The sequence below is a fragment of the Neolamprologus multifasciatus genome, chromosome 23 (assembly GCF_963576455.1).
Source record: "Neolamprologus multifasciatus chromosome 23, fNeoMul1.2, whole genome shotgun sequence".
NCBI classification, from domain to species: Eukaryota; Metazoa; Chordata; class Actinopteri; order Cichliformes; family Cichlidae; genus Neolamprologus; species Neolamprologus multifasciatus.
Window position 1 is genome coordinate 134280 of NC_140460.1, and position 18221 is coordinate 152500.

The window sequence follows — 18221 nt, forward strand, 5'->3', positions numbered from 1 at the left end:
AGACCTTTTCAGATATGATTGAGCTTTTTTCTGTTTAAAAAATATTCAGTTCTGCATTTTACAAAGAGAAGCTGGTACTGGAGAAATATGATCAGCCTAGTTCCTGCTAGTACTCGTGCTGCAGCATTTCTTTCACATTTACATCCTGATAATAAGGACAGAAATCTAGTTCAGAAGTAACAAATACACTAAATGAACAGAAATACTGGACAAGCCACATGTTACACTTACAGGAGCTTTGAAGCTCGCAGCATTGGTGGCTCTGCACCTCAGCACTCAGTGACTCTGTAACTTTACATGGTCACCCACCTCCTGGCTGAGTGGTTCTTCAGTGCTTCCACTTTGCAGTGATACCACTTACAAGGTTATCGTGGATCATCTAGTAGGTGACTCGTCGAGTCGTTCTGTTACAGCACCACGCTCAGTGAGATCTTCTCTTTAGAGTCCATTCTTTCACAAAGGTTTGCATGGCCAGGTGAGTTCATACATAATCGATCCAAAGATTACAAGGTGTGGCCTAATATTTCTGTGAAATACACCAGCCTGATTGGATGAAAAGTACAGATGGTTGGCTTGATGGACGACCATCTTTTGTCCCTATCGTGCAGATAGACTTTCAACATGACTGTAAGTCAAGAGGTGCCTCATTTTCTCAGTACGTCAGCTAAAGGAAAGTAGTGACAGACCTGATTCAAAGTCAAAGAAGACCTCTCTCTCAGGAAATGGCCTGAGATTTCTAGCAATGGTATTGGAGGTTAAGTATCTGCTGTCCAGATAGCAGATAGATGGTGTTTCTGAGGCTTTTTGTTCCAACTATAATAAGTTCAGTCTGAATTCAGAAAGAGGAACATTACATGACTGTGACAAACAGTCCACAGGGTGCATGTGTGTCGTTTCCACTACAGAGTAAGTATCGGCTGCCTCCCACACGCCTCCTAACGGGACCGCTTCTGTGTTTGAAATAGTGCCAATTAGTCACACACCGGTCGGACGTCTGTGATCAGCTTTAATCGCTTTACTGTTTGAATTAGCGTTGTCAGGTGAAAACGGCTCTAGAAATGCGACCTTTGACCTCCAAAGCAGAAACGCACAGTAATCAGGTTAAACATAAATGGGAACGTGCTGATCATTATTTTTTCCTTTGTCTCTTTTTCAGACTTTGCAGAGCCGCTCACTCTGCCTTCCATGATTGACCCCGGCCCCTCCGCCGGTGACAGCCTCACGGGCGCCGCCCCGCTGGGCAACTCGCCCCCCGAGGAGAGCATTGCCATCCTTACTTCGATGGGCTTCCCCCGCACTCACAGCATCCACGCGCTCAAAGCCACGGTCAGTCCTCTGCCCACTATGTCCACTGGAGTCTTTCTAGCCACCAGCACAAAAAAGTGTTTCAAATACTTCAGATAATTATTTTGGTATCTGAGATGTCTTACAAATAGGGATGGGTATCGTTTAGATTTTATCCGAAACCACCGGATACCGGTACCCATCCCTACTTACAGGGCCGTGCAGAGAGGTTTAAAGGGGCAGGTGCTCAAAGTTAAAAAGGGGCACATTGAACCAGGCTGAATAACAACAACACACATTCATCAAGAATCTAATATGGGAAGGGCAGGGCTGTGTTGATCTGACACTGTAGACATTAGAAAGTCCATAGGAGAGATGGTAGCTGATTAAACAAGTGTCATGAGATAATAACAAAATGCAAAGATTGGTGACAGCGCTTGGAACCATAAGGCAACAAAAAACTGTGAGAAATAATTTAGGCTCTGCCTGTGAATCACTCTTTGCTTCTCTTCTTCCTTCCATCCCATCATTTCATATATCACTCTCCACTTGCTGTCTATCTGAGAACAAGGCACAACTTGCTATTGCAATAAACTATAATCTAATTATCCACACCTAACAACTCTTGCACTAAATCTATAATAAAATGATGACAGAAAAATGTTATAGCCCTGCCTTTAGTAGCCTCACACAGCTCCTACTATTTCCTCCTCATGTCCTTACCAGGCATGTCTGGACATTGTTATATCATGAGTAATATTTTTTTTTAAATCCATCTAAATAAAACACACACATGCGCACACACAGGGACATTTTAGACCTTCTTCAGAATATTGTATACACTATGGGCATCACTGTGCTGATCCAGAATCCTTACATTATTATTTATTACTAGAGCTACAGTAATAAAGCAATGAGGAGGGGGAAGTAATAAATATGAAATAATGTATTTATGATGATTCCATTTGTTTCACTATCCACTCTGTGCAGGGCAAAGCTTATTTTAAACTGTAGAGATACAATAATTTTACTGCTGTAAAATCCAAATTTTGTCTTATTTAAAATATAAATCTAATATAATCTGCTTCTTAATGTATGTTCTTTAAAATACAGCGTGTGTTTTGCATATTAGATCGTTTTTTAGTGAAATATAATCTCCCCAGAAAGGCAGGAAAAGCCCGGAAACTTACTTTAAAACTAAATATGTTCCCTAAAACGGTGGACAGAGATACAGACCCATGACAGCCTTACACAGGTAGCCAGCAGCTATGACCAGCACTACATGTGCAGTTAATAAAAGGACAGGTAATGTTTGTCACGCTGTTGCACACGCAGCACGCTCGTTTGTTTCAGTTCGTCAGTTGCAACAAGACAGCTTACCAACGTGTCCGTAATAAGCTAATACTCCTGTGTGCTGTAGACTACAGTGTACGCTGTACACCTACTTACTGGTTTTGTCGCATCAGTCTGTGTCTCTGAGTTAACTTGTGTTTCTCCGACTGCAAAATATGCGCGTGCTCTTTGTGAGCTCGTTCCCGACTCGTAACCAGCGCGTTCTGCAGTCAAGAGCGATCATTGGTTAAATGCGATCATGTGACTGATGCAAGCCAGATCCTTTTATTTAGCAAAACTGTGATTAATAGTTAAATATTATTGTTGAGGGGCACAGACAGGACTCCGCACGCGCACACACACAAAAAAAATAATAATAATATTTTTTTTAAAAAGTTGCCTCAACAAAAGGGCACCATGGGCACCCATCAGGAAAGGGGCGGGTGCTCAAGCCCCTCTAGCCCCCCCCTCTGCACGTGCCTGCCTACTTACAAATACCGTTTTGTGTGACTGAAAAGGTCTCCTGCTGCAGTTCGTGAGAGCAGGGATTTATTTTAAACGACACCAACGGCCTGTGGGGACAGCGATGGTCAGCCTGAGCCGATAAGGTGGTGCCTGCATCTCAGCCTGTTTAACATACAATACTTTACATATTTATACAGAAATAAATCAGAGCCGAGGACGGAAATCGGGACAACAAAGAACCATCGAGCGCTTCACTGTCTCTGATGGGACGAAAACACAGCTCTGACCTCCAGGCACCATAAATGTTGTTAGTTTGAAACGCAAGAGGACAGAAACTCTGACAGCCATTCATGGAGTCATTATAAAACTGAATCGGGTAACAATCAGGGAAGTACAGCCTGTAAACCTCGAAGAAACACTAAGCAAATGGAAGAATGTGTCAGGAGGGGAAGTTGGTGATTTTAAACAGAGGGCAGATGTGATTGGTCGTACATGAGTGATTAGACATGTCTACATTTAGCTGTGATCCCAGCAGCACAAACTGGCAGGTTTCAGCTCACGGCTCACTGACGCTTCAACTTGCTGTATCATCACATCAGATTCACTTTGAATTATTATTTATTATTATTATTGATTTATGTTTTCAATGAGTCAAGCGTGATACAGTCGCAGTAAATCATCAGTTGTTTTGAAATGGCCTCTGATTCTCACCTTTCAAAGTGCGCCCTCAGCAGAAATAGCCCAGCAGACTGTCAGACGCACAAATAGACACACCAGGCTTCATCATCAGTGCGCCCAACCCGCTGCCTCCGTGATGCTGAAGTGGAAAAACGCTCACACTGGTCCTGAGGGATGGAGGTGTGACACAGAGAGGCGGTCTCAAGTCTCGGTTCATTATTAGCACAAGGAAGAAAACGAGAGTTGCTCTTCAAGCGCGGTGACAACATCAGGCAGCTCCTCATCATCCCGACGTGCTCCTCATCATCCCGACGTGCTCCTCATCATCCCGACGTGCTCCTCATCATCCCGACGTGCTCCTCATCATCCCGACGTGCTCCTCATCATCCCGACGTGCTCCTCATCATCCCGACGTGCTCCTCATCATCCCGACGTGCTCCTCATCATCCCGACGTGCTCCTCATCATCCCGACGTGCTCCTCACGCTGACAGTCCCCAGCAATCACACCTCTATTTTGGACCGAACGCAAACATCCTCTGTGGAGAAACGAGCACAGGCGGATGTTTGCGTTCACCTTTCCAGTAAATAATTGTTCATTTAACACGTTCCTAAAAGTGAGACAAGATGCACCGGAGCTGTGGGGGAAAATAAATCCCCCCAAAATTCAATCATCAGCTCTGGTTTCCCACGAGCACGGCTGCTTCTACTGTGACTGTTGGTTTGAGCATTTCAGGAAATGATTTTTCCAGGAAAAGCAGAAATATTTGTGGGTGTGGTTAAGGATGAAGAGCAGGTCATCCACTAAGGAAGGTTTGTAGTTGGATCCCTGCTGCTGCAGCCTGGAGATGCTGAACCCGAGTTGCTCCCAGTGCATCACTGCAGTGTGAATGTTAGAAAAAGCTGCTTGTGTGAATGTGTGAATGAGATGAAAGTGCTTTAACCTGCTAGGACCTGCGTTCACATATTTTGGGTTATTTAGACCAAAATACTCAATTTTGCTCGAGGGCCTGATATCCACTCACGAGGACATTATGTTGCTACTGTTTTATCAAAGTTTTAAACAAATATCCTCACATGTGGCTCTGATTTTTCATAAAAACTCAAATAATGTAAAAAAACAAAATCTGGTAATTCTCTGTTTCAACATTCATCAGCCCCAATGTGACCAAATATCAAAGAGAAATAAAAACTGCTGCTGTGGACGAGTTCGGGTCTCAGGAGGTTAAAGCACTTGTATAAGAATGGGACATCACCTAGTGAGCAGTTTCACATCTGCATGAGAAGAAGAGATTCCCTGTGATTCTTGGCGTTCCTGGGATATTTACGGCCTTTTCAGTCCTGAATGTCAGCGAGCTCACCGTGTTTGTGTCGCTTTTGGCATTTTACAGAACAATAATCTTGAACGAGCTCTCGACTGGATCTTCACCCACCCGGAGGAGGAGGAGGAGAGCGATGCCCTTTCAGACATGGCTGACACAGAGCCCAATGACAACGCCTTCTCCAACTCGCACAGCGACGCCACGTTGTCCCCAGACGGCGACGCGTCGGGCCCCAGAGTCAAAGACGGACCAGGACGTGAGTGCACGACCTCCAACAGAAACATGCTCTGCCCTTGAATTTAATCTCGACACTGTGAGCGTCCACGGGCCTTTTTAGCCCCAGTCAGGTCTGATTATGACGCATGCTGCACCCACGTGCTGCTGGGCACCGAGTTTCAAGGTGCAGCAGCATCAAAAAACAAGTTAAATGCCTTCATTTTATCCCCACGTGCTCAACAAATCACCTGTTTTTAAGTTAAAACTGAAAACGAGCAGTTTAATCATCACTTTAACTGGTTTTCTGCGTTAGTTTGTCACTCACTGACTTTGTTCTCCTTCTTTTTCTAAGGATATGAGCTCTTTGCCTTCATCAGTCACATGGGAGCGTCCACGATGTCCGGACATTATGTTTGTCACATCAAAAAGGAGGGACGGTGAGCGGCACGCAGTGTTGCAGAGCTGACGACATGCAGGCCTGACACATCTCTGATGTCTCATCTCGTTACATTACCTGTGTGCAGAGATTATTTTAGTTGTACGATCAGCAGTCTGGCTGCTGGATCATAGCTGAGCCTGTTTCCTCTTCACACCGAGTAGAAAAAGAATAATGAACCGTTAAAATCTGAGAAAATGACACTTTAAAAGCATTTGTGTAAATTTAATGTGCGCTTCTCCCGCTGCAGGTGGGTGATCTACAACGACCACAAAGTGTGTTTGTCAGAAAGACCTCCGAAGGACTTGGGCTACATCTACTTTTACCATCGACTGTCGAGCAGTTAAACCGCCGCTCGCTGCGCCCGTGTCCTTTACATAACCACAGACCCAGACTGGCAGATCTCAGTGGGAACGATGGGATAACCTCGCCGACCAGCTGCTTGCCTTATTGTGATGTCATTCTAGAGCAACCAGGAAGTCTGGTCAGAAGGAAAGCGACGTGCTTTTTGTGTATTAGTGTTAAGCTTTAAATGTGTGTATATCAACGTTTGTGTTCAAAGGAAGAACTTGTCTCTACAGTGTTGGTACAGAGGGATCTGTGCAATTTCTACGATCGTGCTCTTTACACGACGCCATCAAATCTCAGTCTTTCTCCTCTTCTCTGCCTTCAGTCACTGTGCCGATTTTCCTTCTTTCCCAAAGTGCATTTTATAAATGTGTACGTAAGTGCTTCACTGCCAGCCCTGCTCTGAAGCTGCAGCAACAAACACGAAGCTCCTGGGCTGCAGGCGGCTTTGCATTGAATGTTTTTCCTCCTGAGAAACTGGAAAGAGGAGCGATGCTCCTTCACCAGTGCAATCCCAAGTGCTTCGTGTAAAACGAATATGAAGCAAACTTCACTAAGAAAGAAAAGTTTTGGTTTTCCACACGTGGAAGTCACCGCGTGAGCTTCAGAGTGATAAATGGGCGTGAACTAGATTTGTCCCGGTGATGCTCGAGGCCGACGTGTACGTGTGTCACGTTTAATGAAAAGACTTCAACGCCCTGATGCGCCGGCCGAGCTGTCAGGATATTACGTCATTTCTGTCCCTGTTGCACTTTTTTGACTCTTTCCTGCACCTGCACTGTACTTCCAGTCACAAACTACCAGAGTGCAGCACTGCCAAAGATCATATTCATTTGATTCGATCTAGCTAAGGCCAGCCTGGCTGTCCAGTCGTCCCTGTTCAGGGAGGTTACACAGTAACGCAGGCGAACCTTTTGTGTACATACTTGTTGCTCAAAGTGCAAAATATCTGCAAACTCGACTGTTCCTCGGCTGCACCTGGCTCACGGTGGTTCTTTTATCACTCTGACAGATTCGGACTGTAACCCAGACGCTAAAATGATTCAGGCCACGTTTGAATGTTTTAGAGCAATATGCACTAATAACCAAATCTGCTGTTGAACAGCTGTATGAGAACAGCTGTACAGTGACCTCCTCTGAATGTATACACTGGTGCTACAGCTGCAGCTGCAGCCACCGGCTCTCTGCTCACTTATCTGCTCAGTAATATTCATCACGTACAGGATGGATTAAACACTGTGCTCTTCACTGTCAGTATCTCCATACTTGGCTTCATATCTTTACTTTTATTCACGTTTTGTTCATCTCGGAGAGCGCGGTCTGCTTCCGGAGTTCTGCTCAAATTAATCGTACTTTATCAAACGTTCAGTTAATTATTTTAGGCTCTCGTGCTCAAAGGGAAGACGTGCTGTTGACAAAGAGAGTAGAAAAGAGAAGCAGAACAGCACCGCGATGGTTTCTTTCATCGACACAGACAAAAACACAAATGTAATTTATATAATGAATCCATGTGACTCCCCTTTAACAACACTGTGCCTCGATTTCCCCGAGCAAATCTTAGCCTCTTACCAGAACAACTGTTTGTCTATGCATCGGGGAACGCTAAACATCTCTATGCAAGTCTTGTGTTTGTGACAAGCTTTTGCCTGATGATGGGTAAACGCTCCTCGTGGTCCCGTCTTTGTGTTTCTGTCCTCTTCTTTCCTCTCCAGCTCGCGTCCATTCTTCTCTTGTTGAAAACGTAAAGGTTCATTTTGTCATTTAAAAAAGGAAGAAAGGTTTTTCACTGTCAGCATGTTAACTAGAGACATTTAGTCATTTGGGTTGTACCGTTGTTCTCTTGTGAGCTTCATTTAACTAAATGTCAAAAAGCTTCTGTTTCTAATCTTTTTTGTGTCCTTTCTGTAGTTTTCTCTCCTTCAACTGATGATTTTAAGCTGACTTTTGTAATGTACCCAAATATGGCTTCGGTGTATGTGAACAGAGTCACGGCAGTACCAGTGGCACTGTTTCCTCACGATGTTTGGATCATTTAATAAACGACATGTTTGTTGAGACCTGGCTTCCTCGTGTCGGGCAGGAGTCGCACAATAAAGACACGGGAGTGTCGAATATATAACAACACTTTATTTTAAAAGATTACTTTCATATTGTTCCAAAGGTGCTACTGCTGTCCTCGTGATTATACAGGGAGAGTAATATGCATTATAGGTGTTTCAATAAACAAGTGGCTGTATACAAATTACATTATTTCTAATTTCATCCCTCAAAATATATGATTCATATACTGTGACGCAAATAAATGAGAACAAAGTTCTGAACCGCAGCAGTGGAGGAGTCTGCAACAGCAACCGTAATGAGCCCAACCAGTGAAGCCATCACTTCGTAAATGCTTTATGATTTTCTGTACCTCAGCGCCAACATTTAAAAGCACAAATCGTTTAGAGATAATAAAAGTGGACAAAGCCAAATAAAAAGTGTCTCATTGAGACACAAAAACAAAGTTACTCCAGTGAAATGAAGAATAATGTGCCTGCTCTGGAGTCTTTTTTTGACCTTTTTATTTCAGCATCATTGTTTCATTAGAGTGAAGAATTATTTGTGTGTCTGGGTATTTATTAGTTTTTCAGTTAATAGAAACAAGATGTGATTGCCTCATTATGATCGTTAACTGGACAGTTTATTGGGTACACCTTGCTAGTGCCCCTGCACACATTTTTAATAAATTCAATATATAATTAAATCTTATTTTATCCAAGAAGCTGAATGGAAACATTTATCAGCGTGGTCGTTGTCAGGTAGGCTGCGGTGTTTAAATGATGCTCATTTTTATACCAAGGGGACCAGAATTACACCACAACCAATCTGACCCACTGACACAGGCAGCCATGTTTTCATGCTTATGCCAAATTCTGACCGAGAAATCAAGGAGCATCAGACGTGTTTCGAATCTTCAGTTTTGATGGTCCGTGTGTTTCCTGTTAGCTGACAGCAGTGGTGACATGTTCACAGATGCTCTTCTACATCTGCTGCTCCTGGTTTCAGACTCTGTGTAAACTAGAGAGGAGTCAACAGTCTCTGAAGTAGTCACACGAGTCCTTCTGGTACCAACAACCACATTCACAATCACATCTGCATCTCTGCAGCTGAACAGGTGTAGCTAACAAAGCGGTCAGTGAGCATGTACGATTGTATTTGGTCTGTTTTCGATCCATAAAACTGCGTAACACCTTTGAACACTTCAGGTCTCCACAACAGAAGACACGGTGAGCAAGTCTGTGTAAGTTTTATGACTGTCCACGTTTACTCTCCCTCTTTCTTAAGTGTAAACTGAACTAATGGAGCAGTGATTCTTGCAAACATTAAAACCTTATAAAAACAGCGGTTAAAGGGTCGCAGCAGGTTGTGAAAGTCTACATAAAAACAGCACTAAGAGTTGTGCAATAACAGCTAGACAGCTTTATAGGTTGGGGTCATTGCAGTGGCTACAAACGTGTTTGTAATTTGTAATAAATATAACATTTGTGCATAACTATGATTATCCAGTATTCAAGCTGAAGTATGTTTGCAGTGTGCTGGGCCTCGTTATTTTGAGCCTCACACTTCCATGCAAGAAAAAGCATCTTGTGTAGAATACATACTGTTTATATACATCATGTTTAAGTTTGCGAACTCAAAAGTGCATTATAGCAATATTGCAAGGAAACCTCACGATATATTTACTTTTCTTGGGGTCGAGAGAGAAAGCACTTCCATGTATGTCATGCATACGAATGAAAACGTCATTAAAAAAGTAGAAATGTAAAGGATCTAACATGCAAACAGCCTCGGTTTGTTGCACAGGTGCATGCGTTAGGCTAGGTCAGTTCACCTGAGAAGGTACAGTAGTAGGTTCAGCAAATAAAGAAAACTGCATCCTATCTCAATGCACGATGGAAAGATGTGGACAGCAGAAGAAGGTTGTGGCCCAGCAATGATTCCTTTAAAAAACACGAACCTGTGGAAACCTGTAATGGAAAAGAGCGAGGGCCTCATAAGACAACTAGATTTTGTAAAACACCTGGGGGGACGGGCATGTCAGGTAGAAATGTGGAACAGCTCCTGGCCTGCAGAACCACTCGCTGATAGGGACCTACTACAGGGCTGGGTTAAAGCAAAGGAAACTGAAGGGGGAGCGTCGTGCACTGGATGCCAGCTGCTCTGTGGGCCTAAAAGTGGAGCTTTGAGCGAAATGCAGCACTCTGCAATGCTGACATACTGATAATATCTCCTGTGTTCAATAAGGAGAGATCAAGAACTGAACATGATTTGTTGAGACAAAGAAATGGACGTATTTGGCGATCAGACTCTGGTGACCCGTCTTACCTGTCCCAGCAGTAACAGGATTTAGGACAGGACCCCCTGGAGTCTAGACGCTGGTGGTGGTGAACATGAAAATGGAGATGGGACGAGGTGGGTTGTGCAAATGACTGAAAGGGAGAATGATGAAGAGCACAGATTTAAACCAGAGTGGAAGCTAATTGGCTCAAAGAAGGCGGGCAAGAAGGTGATTGGATGAGAGTATTACGACTGACAGGTGTGGCAGTGATGTGAAGAACAGCGGCTGAACACCCAAGAAAGCAGGTGAGGGATTGCAGAGCTTTAACTTTATTATATTAACACGCTAACAGCCAGACGGCTCTAAAGCTCGATGCAGGTTCATGGCGCCGTCACAAACTTTGCAGTTATTTGGTTAAACCCATTCTGCCGGCCGAGTCACACTTTTGTTTTTGGAGACGTGCTGGAAGCAAATTTCACGCCACCCCTTTCAGTCCGGGCCAAACTGGCATCAGACCCTCGCATGGAGCTGCAAGCATGCTTACATTTGACTCCCACAGTAATTTAATGCTAATCAAACTCCTGATGTAAACCTGATTGGCTCCAGTGAAGGACACCTTTTATCATCGTCCAGTCTCCCACAGTGGATGCATTTGTGCATGCACCCTGCTTTGGCCTCACTGCCAAAGTCGCTGTTCGCTCCCCTCTGAGGCCGACTGTTAGAGGCATGCACATATGTGCTGTGTATCACTGACTCCTCGTCCAGTGTTTGATCTGTTTATCCTGGTGTGTGATAAATAGAGTCTGTGCCAACATTTTTTAAGTATCTGCAAGTAGAGCAGCTGATCTTTTTTCATCAGCGCCACAGACGCGAATATTAATGCAGCTAGTGTGACAACAAGGACAGAATGTATGGAGCTTGATAAAGCTCAACACATGGATGAATTTGATGGATGCGACTGATGTCAAAGACGCCGTGTCCGTGCGCCTGGCTCTAAAAGCAGAAGGCTGCACTCTTTGTGTCGATCAGTCTTTCTTCTCGTCAGAGCCTCTGACCACTTTTCTCCCTGGGAGGACACTTGTTTTCATTCTGGCAACTTCCCGATGAAACACTTCTTCTTGTCCAGACCGTGACACCCGGCTGTACAGTTTGGAAGATGAATGGCTCGCGCACTGGTCTCTGCTTCTGCCTGATAGCGTTCTTTCCAAACACCGAAACGACGCTTCCTTTCGGTCCGCCGAGGCAGACGGGACCCACAACAATTCAGAATGGCAACATAAAACATGACCTTTTGCATAGGAGCTACAATAAAACCACTTTCTGCAGCACCCAGACCGTGGACACGCCTGATAAACACCCGAATGTGCTGAGCTATGCAGTACAGAAGATTATCTATCATTTACTCTGTTGCACAGCGAGGTACAGGGTATTCACTTCAGAGAGTGACTTTCAAACTAGCAGCAGTGATGCAAGTGAAGCTGTCAGCTAAAAAGTGTAAGGAAAAGCTTTCTGCCTGCAGCAGGAGAGTCACTGCATTCACACAATCATGTTTTCTGCAGATGCATAACCATCTCGAGTTTGCAACCTGATGTGAAGTGTGTGGTGAAACGAACAGCGTTCATCATACATGTGCAGCATTCTGCCCAAGCTTACGGAAATATTTAAATCGTGCATTATGACTATTAAATGCATGAGCGTTGCTGTCTTTGGAGGAGCAGCAAAGACAGCAGTGACGGCGTCAGCAGACAACAGAAAACAAACCGGTCAGCAAAAATAAAAAGGACTGTATAATGTGTACAGTAGTCATTAGGAGCTCTGACGCCATCCCAGAACTAGCAGAAGAAGATAAAAAGAGATATTTTTAGACTAAGAATAACGTTTTCATATGCTAAAGTTTGAAAAGACTAATGAAGGTTTTATAGATTGCTGTTGCTCAGCTTTTCTGTGTTTCTGCAGTCAGCTTAAAGGGAACAAAGAGGAGCTAGGAGCCAAAAAAAGGAGAGAAAAACCCAGCGAAACAAAAATTAGTGGCTCAGAAAGCTTTCAAGTTCAAAAGACAGCAGTTATTTAAAGAAAATGAAACTAGTCTGAAAATGGCTTAGTGTGGGTTTTTTCTGTTTCCATAAAAATAGTATAAATAAATATTGTTGGTCGCATGCTTTCGGGTAAGGCTTTACAGACCTGGCTTGCACATTCCACTCGGACGGAGGAAGTTATATCTGTTTATGTGCAAAGGGAAAACTTCTAAAAGTATGTTAAACAAGAATCCAGTTATGAAAATGCTTATTCATGCAGTATCGTTATTTTCCCATGAAAGAGGATGAAAATAAGCCAGGAACAGAGTCTGGAGTTATACGCTGCAGTCTTTGCTCACTAAATCCTTCAGGAGAGAAATCGGGAAACGTTTTTCCTCTTTTCTGTGAAAACGGCCTGTGAGGTCAGGCTCGTACACCCGTCTCTGCTCTGTTCCGCTGGATGACTCAGGTTTAATTGATGTGTTCTCTAAGGCATTGCTCGTACAATCTTTGCCCGTCCTTGTGCTCTTCAGGGAAATCACAAATTACAGTGCAAATCCAACACAGAGCAGTCCCTTCAAACCCTTGGAAGAACCTGTCCCCTGCTCCGAGGTACTTGGGTGAAAAATATAATAGCTTTGACGTAGTTAATTTGGACGTGCGTAAAAATACACTGTTGTCTCTGACGTCCATCAGTCCCTTCTGATGTGTGCACTTTGGACTTTTGGCTGTTGGGTAGAAATCAGATAGTAAGTGAAGAGGGGGCAGATGTTAGCTTTACTGCCTCCTGGTCGTCAAATGTCTAAGTTGAAGGCCCGCATGAGAAGATCAAAGTCGCCGATATTTGCCGCCTGGAAGAGTTCAGGCTGGTCCATCATGGATAAAGCTATCCTCAAAGCCGCCCAGATGTTTCCAGACATCACCTGGTGGGACTGCTGGCGACTCCGGCTTTTCCTCTGAAGGCTTAAGGCAGTCAGGAAGTTGCTGGCCGCCTCTCTGGGGAAGAAGTGATAAAAGCAAGTCATCACAAACTTCCATCAGCTGGTCTCCTCAGTTCTGAGACACGTACAGACTGTTGTTAAAAGAAGAGGCGATGCTACATAGTGGTAAAGATGACCCTGAGAAAGTTTGCTGCCATCAAACAGGAAGAAACCTTGGACAGATCCAGGCTCAGAGAGAGGCCCGCCCAGTCGGTTGGGGTGAGGAAGACGAGACTCATTTTGCACAACAAGAATATAAACAAAAAGGCCAAAACAAACCTTACTGCACTTGATCACTCTGCAGACGTCTCAGCTGCCAAACTAACAGGACCTGTGTGGTTGCATTAAGGCAAATGTGCAGACATTTAAAGCTACCTCAACGTCAAGGCCTTTCTTGCGTTTTAGTGTAGCACAAACCTTTTATTTGGTAAGGTTTAGAAAACTTACTCATTTGAACTAGTTTAGCCTGAAGTCCTGTTGTTTCTATTTCTATGCTTTTATTTTGTTAGTGTCTATGCTATTTATTTACTTCAGCCACTGACGGCTGTCTAGTGTTGGTGAAGTTACTTGAAAAAAGTAATCAGTAACTAATTACTGATTACTTCCCCCCAAAAGTAATCCCGTTACTTTACTGATTACTTATTTTCAAAAGTAATTAATTACTTAGTTACTTTTTAAAAACAGGATTTACAACCTGAATAGGTGATAAAGTGATAGATCTTTCAGCCCAATTCTACTTTTTCTGCATAATCATCATACAAAATGTAATCAAATGGAAAAGTCTCTTTTTAAAACTTGTTTTATTAGTTTTAATCTTTTAACTTTATGCATCAAGCAAAAATTTAATTATCTGCAACATTCTCTGACTGGAAGAAATTAGTTTAACATTTAAACCTATTTTCTGCACATTCCAGCACATAAAATAAAATATTTTTTGTGTTTACGGGAAAGTAACGGTAATCTAATTACCGTTTTTGCAATAGTAATCCCTTACTTTACTCGTTACTTGAAAAAAGTAATTGGATTACAGTAACGCGTTACTGCCCATCTCTGAGTGTAACTGGCTGGATATGTGTTGATGTCTGCTCGTGTCAGATTTCCGGTCACGTGCTGCTGCTTGTATTTCTGCGCTGACAGCTTCAATCTGAATATTTCCTGTTTGTGGATGAGCGTTTGCCTTTTGCGTGTTGTCTGGCAGGTACATATTAAAACTCGTTCTATGATAATTTTGAAATATGAATGCATATGATTGGTATCGTGAGCTGAATGTGCAGACAGTATCCACTCACCACACGACATAAATGATTCATAAGAAGAGATCTTTTGCACCAAGTCGCACATTTTGCAATTTAGATTCGAGCTGCAATAATAAATCTATCAACAGGAAATTAATCAGCCACATTTTCATTTTTAAGCCAATATCGTCTGCAGCCTTCTCAGTGTGCAGATGTCATGCTTTATTTGGCATTTATGAAAATTCACATATTAACTCTGTGCATTGTCTTACTTCAGCTGCTGCCCTTTCTGACCTACACTTCGACTCTTATGCTTATTAATTCTGCTCCACTGCATCACGCAAACAGAATAGAAATGCTATCCCTCTCACAGATCACTCACCTGTGTGCCCCCAGGTTAATACAGCTGATGCCCAGGTTGTAGCGGGACCGGATAAACCCCGGCTGCAGCTCCAGGGCTCTTGTGTAAGCCTCCACCGCCTCCTCGCTTCGATCGCCGTTCGCCAGCGTGGCCCCGAGGCGGTTCCACAACAAGTAGTCCTGCACAAGAGCGCGAGTCGTCGGTTGATTGAGGAATAGGAAATGTCAGGTAGTGAAGGTTGGGTACAGCTCAGTGTGGCGTGTGGTGTCAGATGCTGCCAGCCTAAATAACCCACATACTCAAGACTTGCATTCAGTCATTTAGTGCAATTTAAAACTCATCAGCGACATCGCTTCAATTATTATTTAATTATTCGAGGCTTAAACGCTGTCCACCTTTGAAGGACCTGAAAAATCAGCTAGCAGTGTCTGTAATGCAATCGATGGACTAATTAGGAATTAGATAATCTGGGTGCTGCACATCACATGTTCTTCCATCTGCAGCGACAGCGTGACAAAGCAGTGTTTCTTTAGAGACCTGAATAAGAAGGGGCTGTTTTGGAGCGTTGTAACATCTCCCCTGGTTAAAAGTAACTGAAGAAGGGTAATTTAAGGATAGCTGAGTTATATCACAAAGGATGTCCTTGCTGTTGTTTCCCACCTGCAGGTAGACGGGCACATGCAGAGGTCATGGTCTGTTACAGGGATCCTTCATCTCTGGCTAAGCCCAGCACTGGTGTATAATTATCTCCCTTTGTGTTCAGAGCTATTTTTCCAGCAGGGACCTGATATTACCAAGTCAAATGCGGGAGGCTGGATTTAACAGTGAGTAATATTCATGCCGGCCTGCAGTGCTGGGAGGATGGAGCTCATTTGCATACAGAAAAATGGTAGAAAGGTTCTCGGGTGTATTTGCGTGTCCTTTTTATTTGTCGCATGCCTGTGTGTTCTAGTGGAGTGAATATGCATCTGAGATTATTTTTAGTTCTCTGCGTAATTATGTGTGTGTTTGTGTGTGCGGACTGCGTCGTTGTGCTGGATCACAAGCCAGAGCATATGTGTGCCAGTTCACCAGGCCAGGTTTGGCAGCGCGACAGTTCGCATATTGCTGTGACAGTTTGCTGCGCCTCACTGCATCTGTTTGCACAAGCTCTCCCTTGATATTCGTGGCTCATCCTCACTCTGGGGCTTCGTGTCTGCTGCGTGTGTTTGGACGTCTGCTCTTACAGTATGTACAGTATTAGAAAGCACAGCACACGCTCACAGGAAACCTTCCTGAAGGATCCTGGTTCACATCAGCACGATAATAACACACAACCAACACACACAGCTGCTGCAGATTTATCCACCACATCCCAGAGATGCTCTGTTGGGATCTGGTGACTGTGGTGGTTTTAGTACAGAGACTTCAGTGTCATGTTCAAGAAACCAGTTTGATCTGATCCATGGGACGTAGCGTGCTGTTCTGCTGTCAGCAGAGGGATGGACACGTTCAGCGACAATACTCAAGTCGGCTGTGGTGTTTAAATACTGACCGGTCGCAGGGCTCGCAAAATCGCTAGCCCGACGTCCCGGGGCTAGCGATTTTTCCAGTCGGGCTACCAAAATCTATCTCTGCCCTGCCCGTTGGGCTGTCATAGGAAGGAAAAATATATGTCAATGCTTTTGCATCCTTTCGGAAATGTAGCTGGGTAATTATATAATTAATTGTTAATTGGCATCGGTGAGCCACTGTCAATATGTGACATATTGAAATCGCGTTTGAATTTGCGCTTGTTTTTTGCTTTCACTTTGCAATCGCGTGAACTGTGTATAGAGAGCGACAGCACTGATTGGTGAGTGACGATAATTTGCGCACCAATTCCTCTGACATCGTCTTATCAATCGTTAGCTTACTATGCAAACATGACAAGTGAAATCTCCCGCAGCTTAAACATGTGAGAGGTTGATCGCGCAACCAGGGCTGCACATAAGTGGTCCGCAGGTGCGCATTCGCTGTCAAAATAAAAGACGCGCACAAGATAAGAAGTTGCAACGCGTGTTTGCGTACATAAGATTTTGTGGAGGAGGACAGACATTTGTTTAGAACTCTTAAAGATGTCGAAGAAGCTCCTTTAAGCAATTACTTTGGTGTTCCTCCACCTCCAAAGAAATGTCAGAAGGAGTCCGAACCACAAAAGAAGCGCGTATTCTCGGACAAGTGGTTGCAGGAGGTGAGCTGGCTTCAAACAAATGATGAACGCACAGAGATGTGGTGCAGAATGTGCCGTGAAAATCCCACTCTAGGACAAAAACAGCCTTTTATATGGACGCAAACGCGCGCTGCAACTTCTTATCTGCTGCGCGTCTTTTATTTTGACAGCGAATGCGCACATGCGGACCACTTATGTGCACCCGTGTAAATAACATAATGTTCTGCCGGCTGTGTTGTTGGTTTTCCCTCCATTTCTGTCGACAAGCGCCTTTGTTACTGGGACCAGTAATTTTAAGAAAGGCCCCCATTAGAACCCATGAGAAATGCAAGAAATCCATTATTGCTCAATTTGCAATATCTTTCCCAGAACAAACACCAATTGCAAATAGAACAGCTACTATGTTGCAAAGAGTGAACTACCACTGGCACAATGTAGCAGTCTTTGCAAACTTCAAAAAGCAAATGGCCTCGATCTTGGTTCCACTTTCCTCTTACCCGTGACTTCAGTGGAAATGTCAGATTCAGGATCTGACACAGACTGATTCATGTCCTACACAGTTCTTACAAGTTCATAGAAATTTCTGTTCAATTAGAACCAAGTATTTGAGTTGATGATTGTAATTTTTATACAATGTTGTAATTTGTGTTTCAACAATTTTTTGATTAATGTTTTGTTTCTGTTACAACATTATACTATAATGTGTAATATTGTAAAGGAAACAAAGCAGGAAACAAAACATCAATCAAAAAACTGATCTCTTCTTTATTCAGGCTACTTAAATTTATTTTGGGCTACCAAAAACTGAAGAGTCCCTGCCTGAAGGGCTACCAGGGATTTTGAAATTTTGCGAGCCCTGGGTCGGTACTAAGAGGCCCAAAGCGCACTAGATCAGCGGTCCCCAACCCCCGGGCCACGGACAGGTCGCTTGGGTACCGGGCTGCGAGGCTTGAGGTTTCAGTTCCCTGGGTCTTTCCCGTGTTGAAGTTGTGTGTCTTATTTTGAAAGAAATGTTTACGCGTTACCATAGTAACAGAGAGGG

At 43.8% G+C, this 18221-nt stretch overlaps 2 protein-coding genes across 11 annotated transcripts in view; one reads left to right on the forward strand and one right to left on the reverse strand.

Moving 5' to 3' along the window:
- usp13 (ubiquitin specific peptidase 13) overlaps positions 1 to 7333 on the forward strand; it is a 34409-nt gene extending 27076 nt beyond the window's left edge. For all 5 annotated transcript variants that reach the window (XM_085152156.1, XM_085152157.1, XM_085152159.1 and 2 more), the window contains 4 exons: positions 1157 to 1326; positions 5149 to 5335; positions 5648 to 5732; positions 5982 to 7333. In XM_085152156.1, the coding sequence (XP_085008282.1) occupies positions 1157 to 1326; positions 5149 to 5335; positions 5648 to 5732; positions 5982 to 6078 (539 nt within the window). In that variant the 3' untranslated portion in view covers positions 6079 to 7333. The remainder of the gene's footprint in view (positions 1 to 1156; positions 1327 to 5148; positions 5336 to 5647; positions 5733 to 5981) is intronic.
- An 853-nt stretch (positions 7334 to 8186) lies between these two features.
- Positions 8187 to 18221, reverse strand: part of pex5la (peroxisomal biogenesis factor 5-like a) — a 106076-nt gene continuing 96041 nt past the window's right edge. For all 6 annotated transcript variants that reach the window (XM_085152178.1, XM_085152179.1, XM_085152175.1 and 3 more), the window contains 2 exons: positions 15010 to 15167; positions 8187 to 13408 (listed from right to left, as the gene is read on the reverse strand). In XM_085152178.1, coding sequence (XP_085008304.1) covers positions 13207 to 13408; positions 15010 to 15167 — 360 coding nt within the window. In that variant the 3' untranslated portion in view covers positions 8187 to 13206. The remainder of the gene's footprint in view (positions 13409 to 15009; positions 15168 to 18221) is intronic.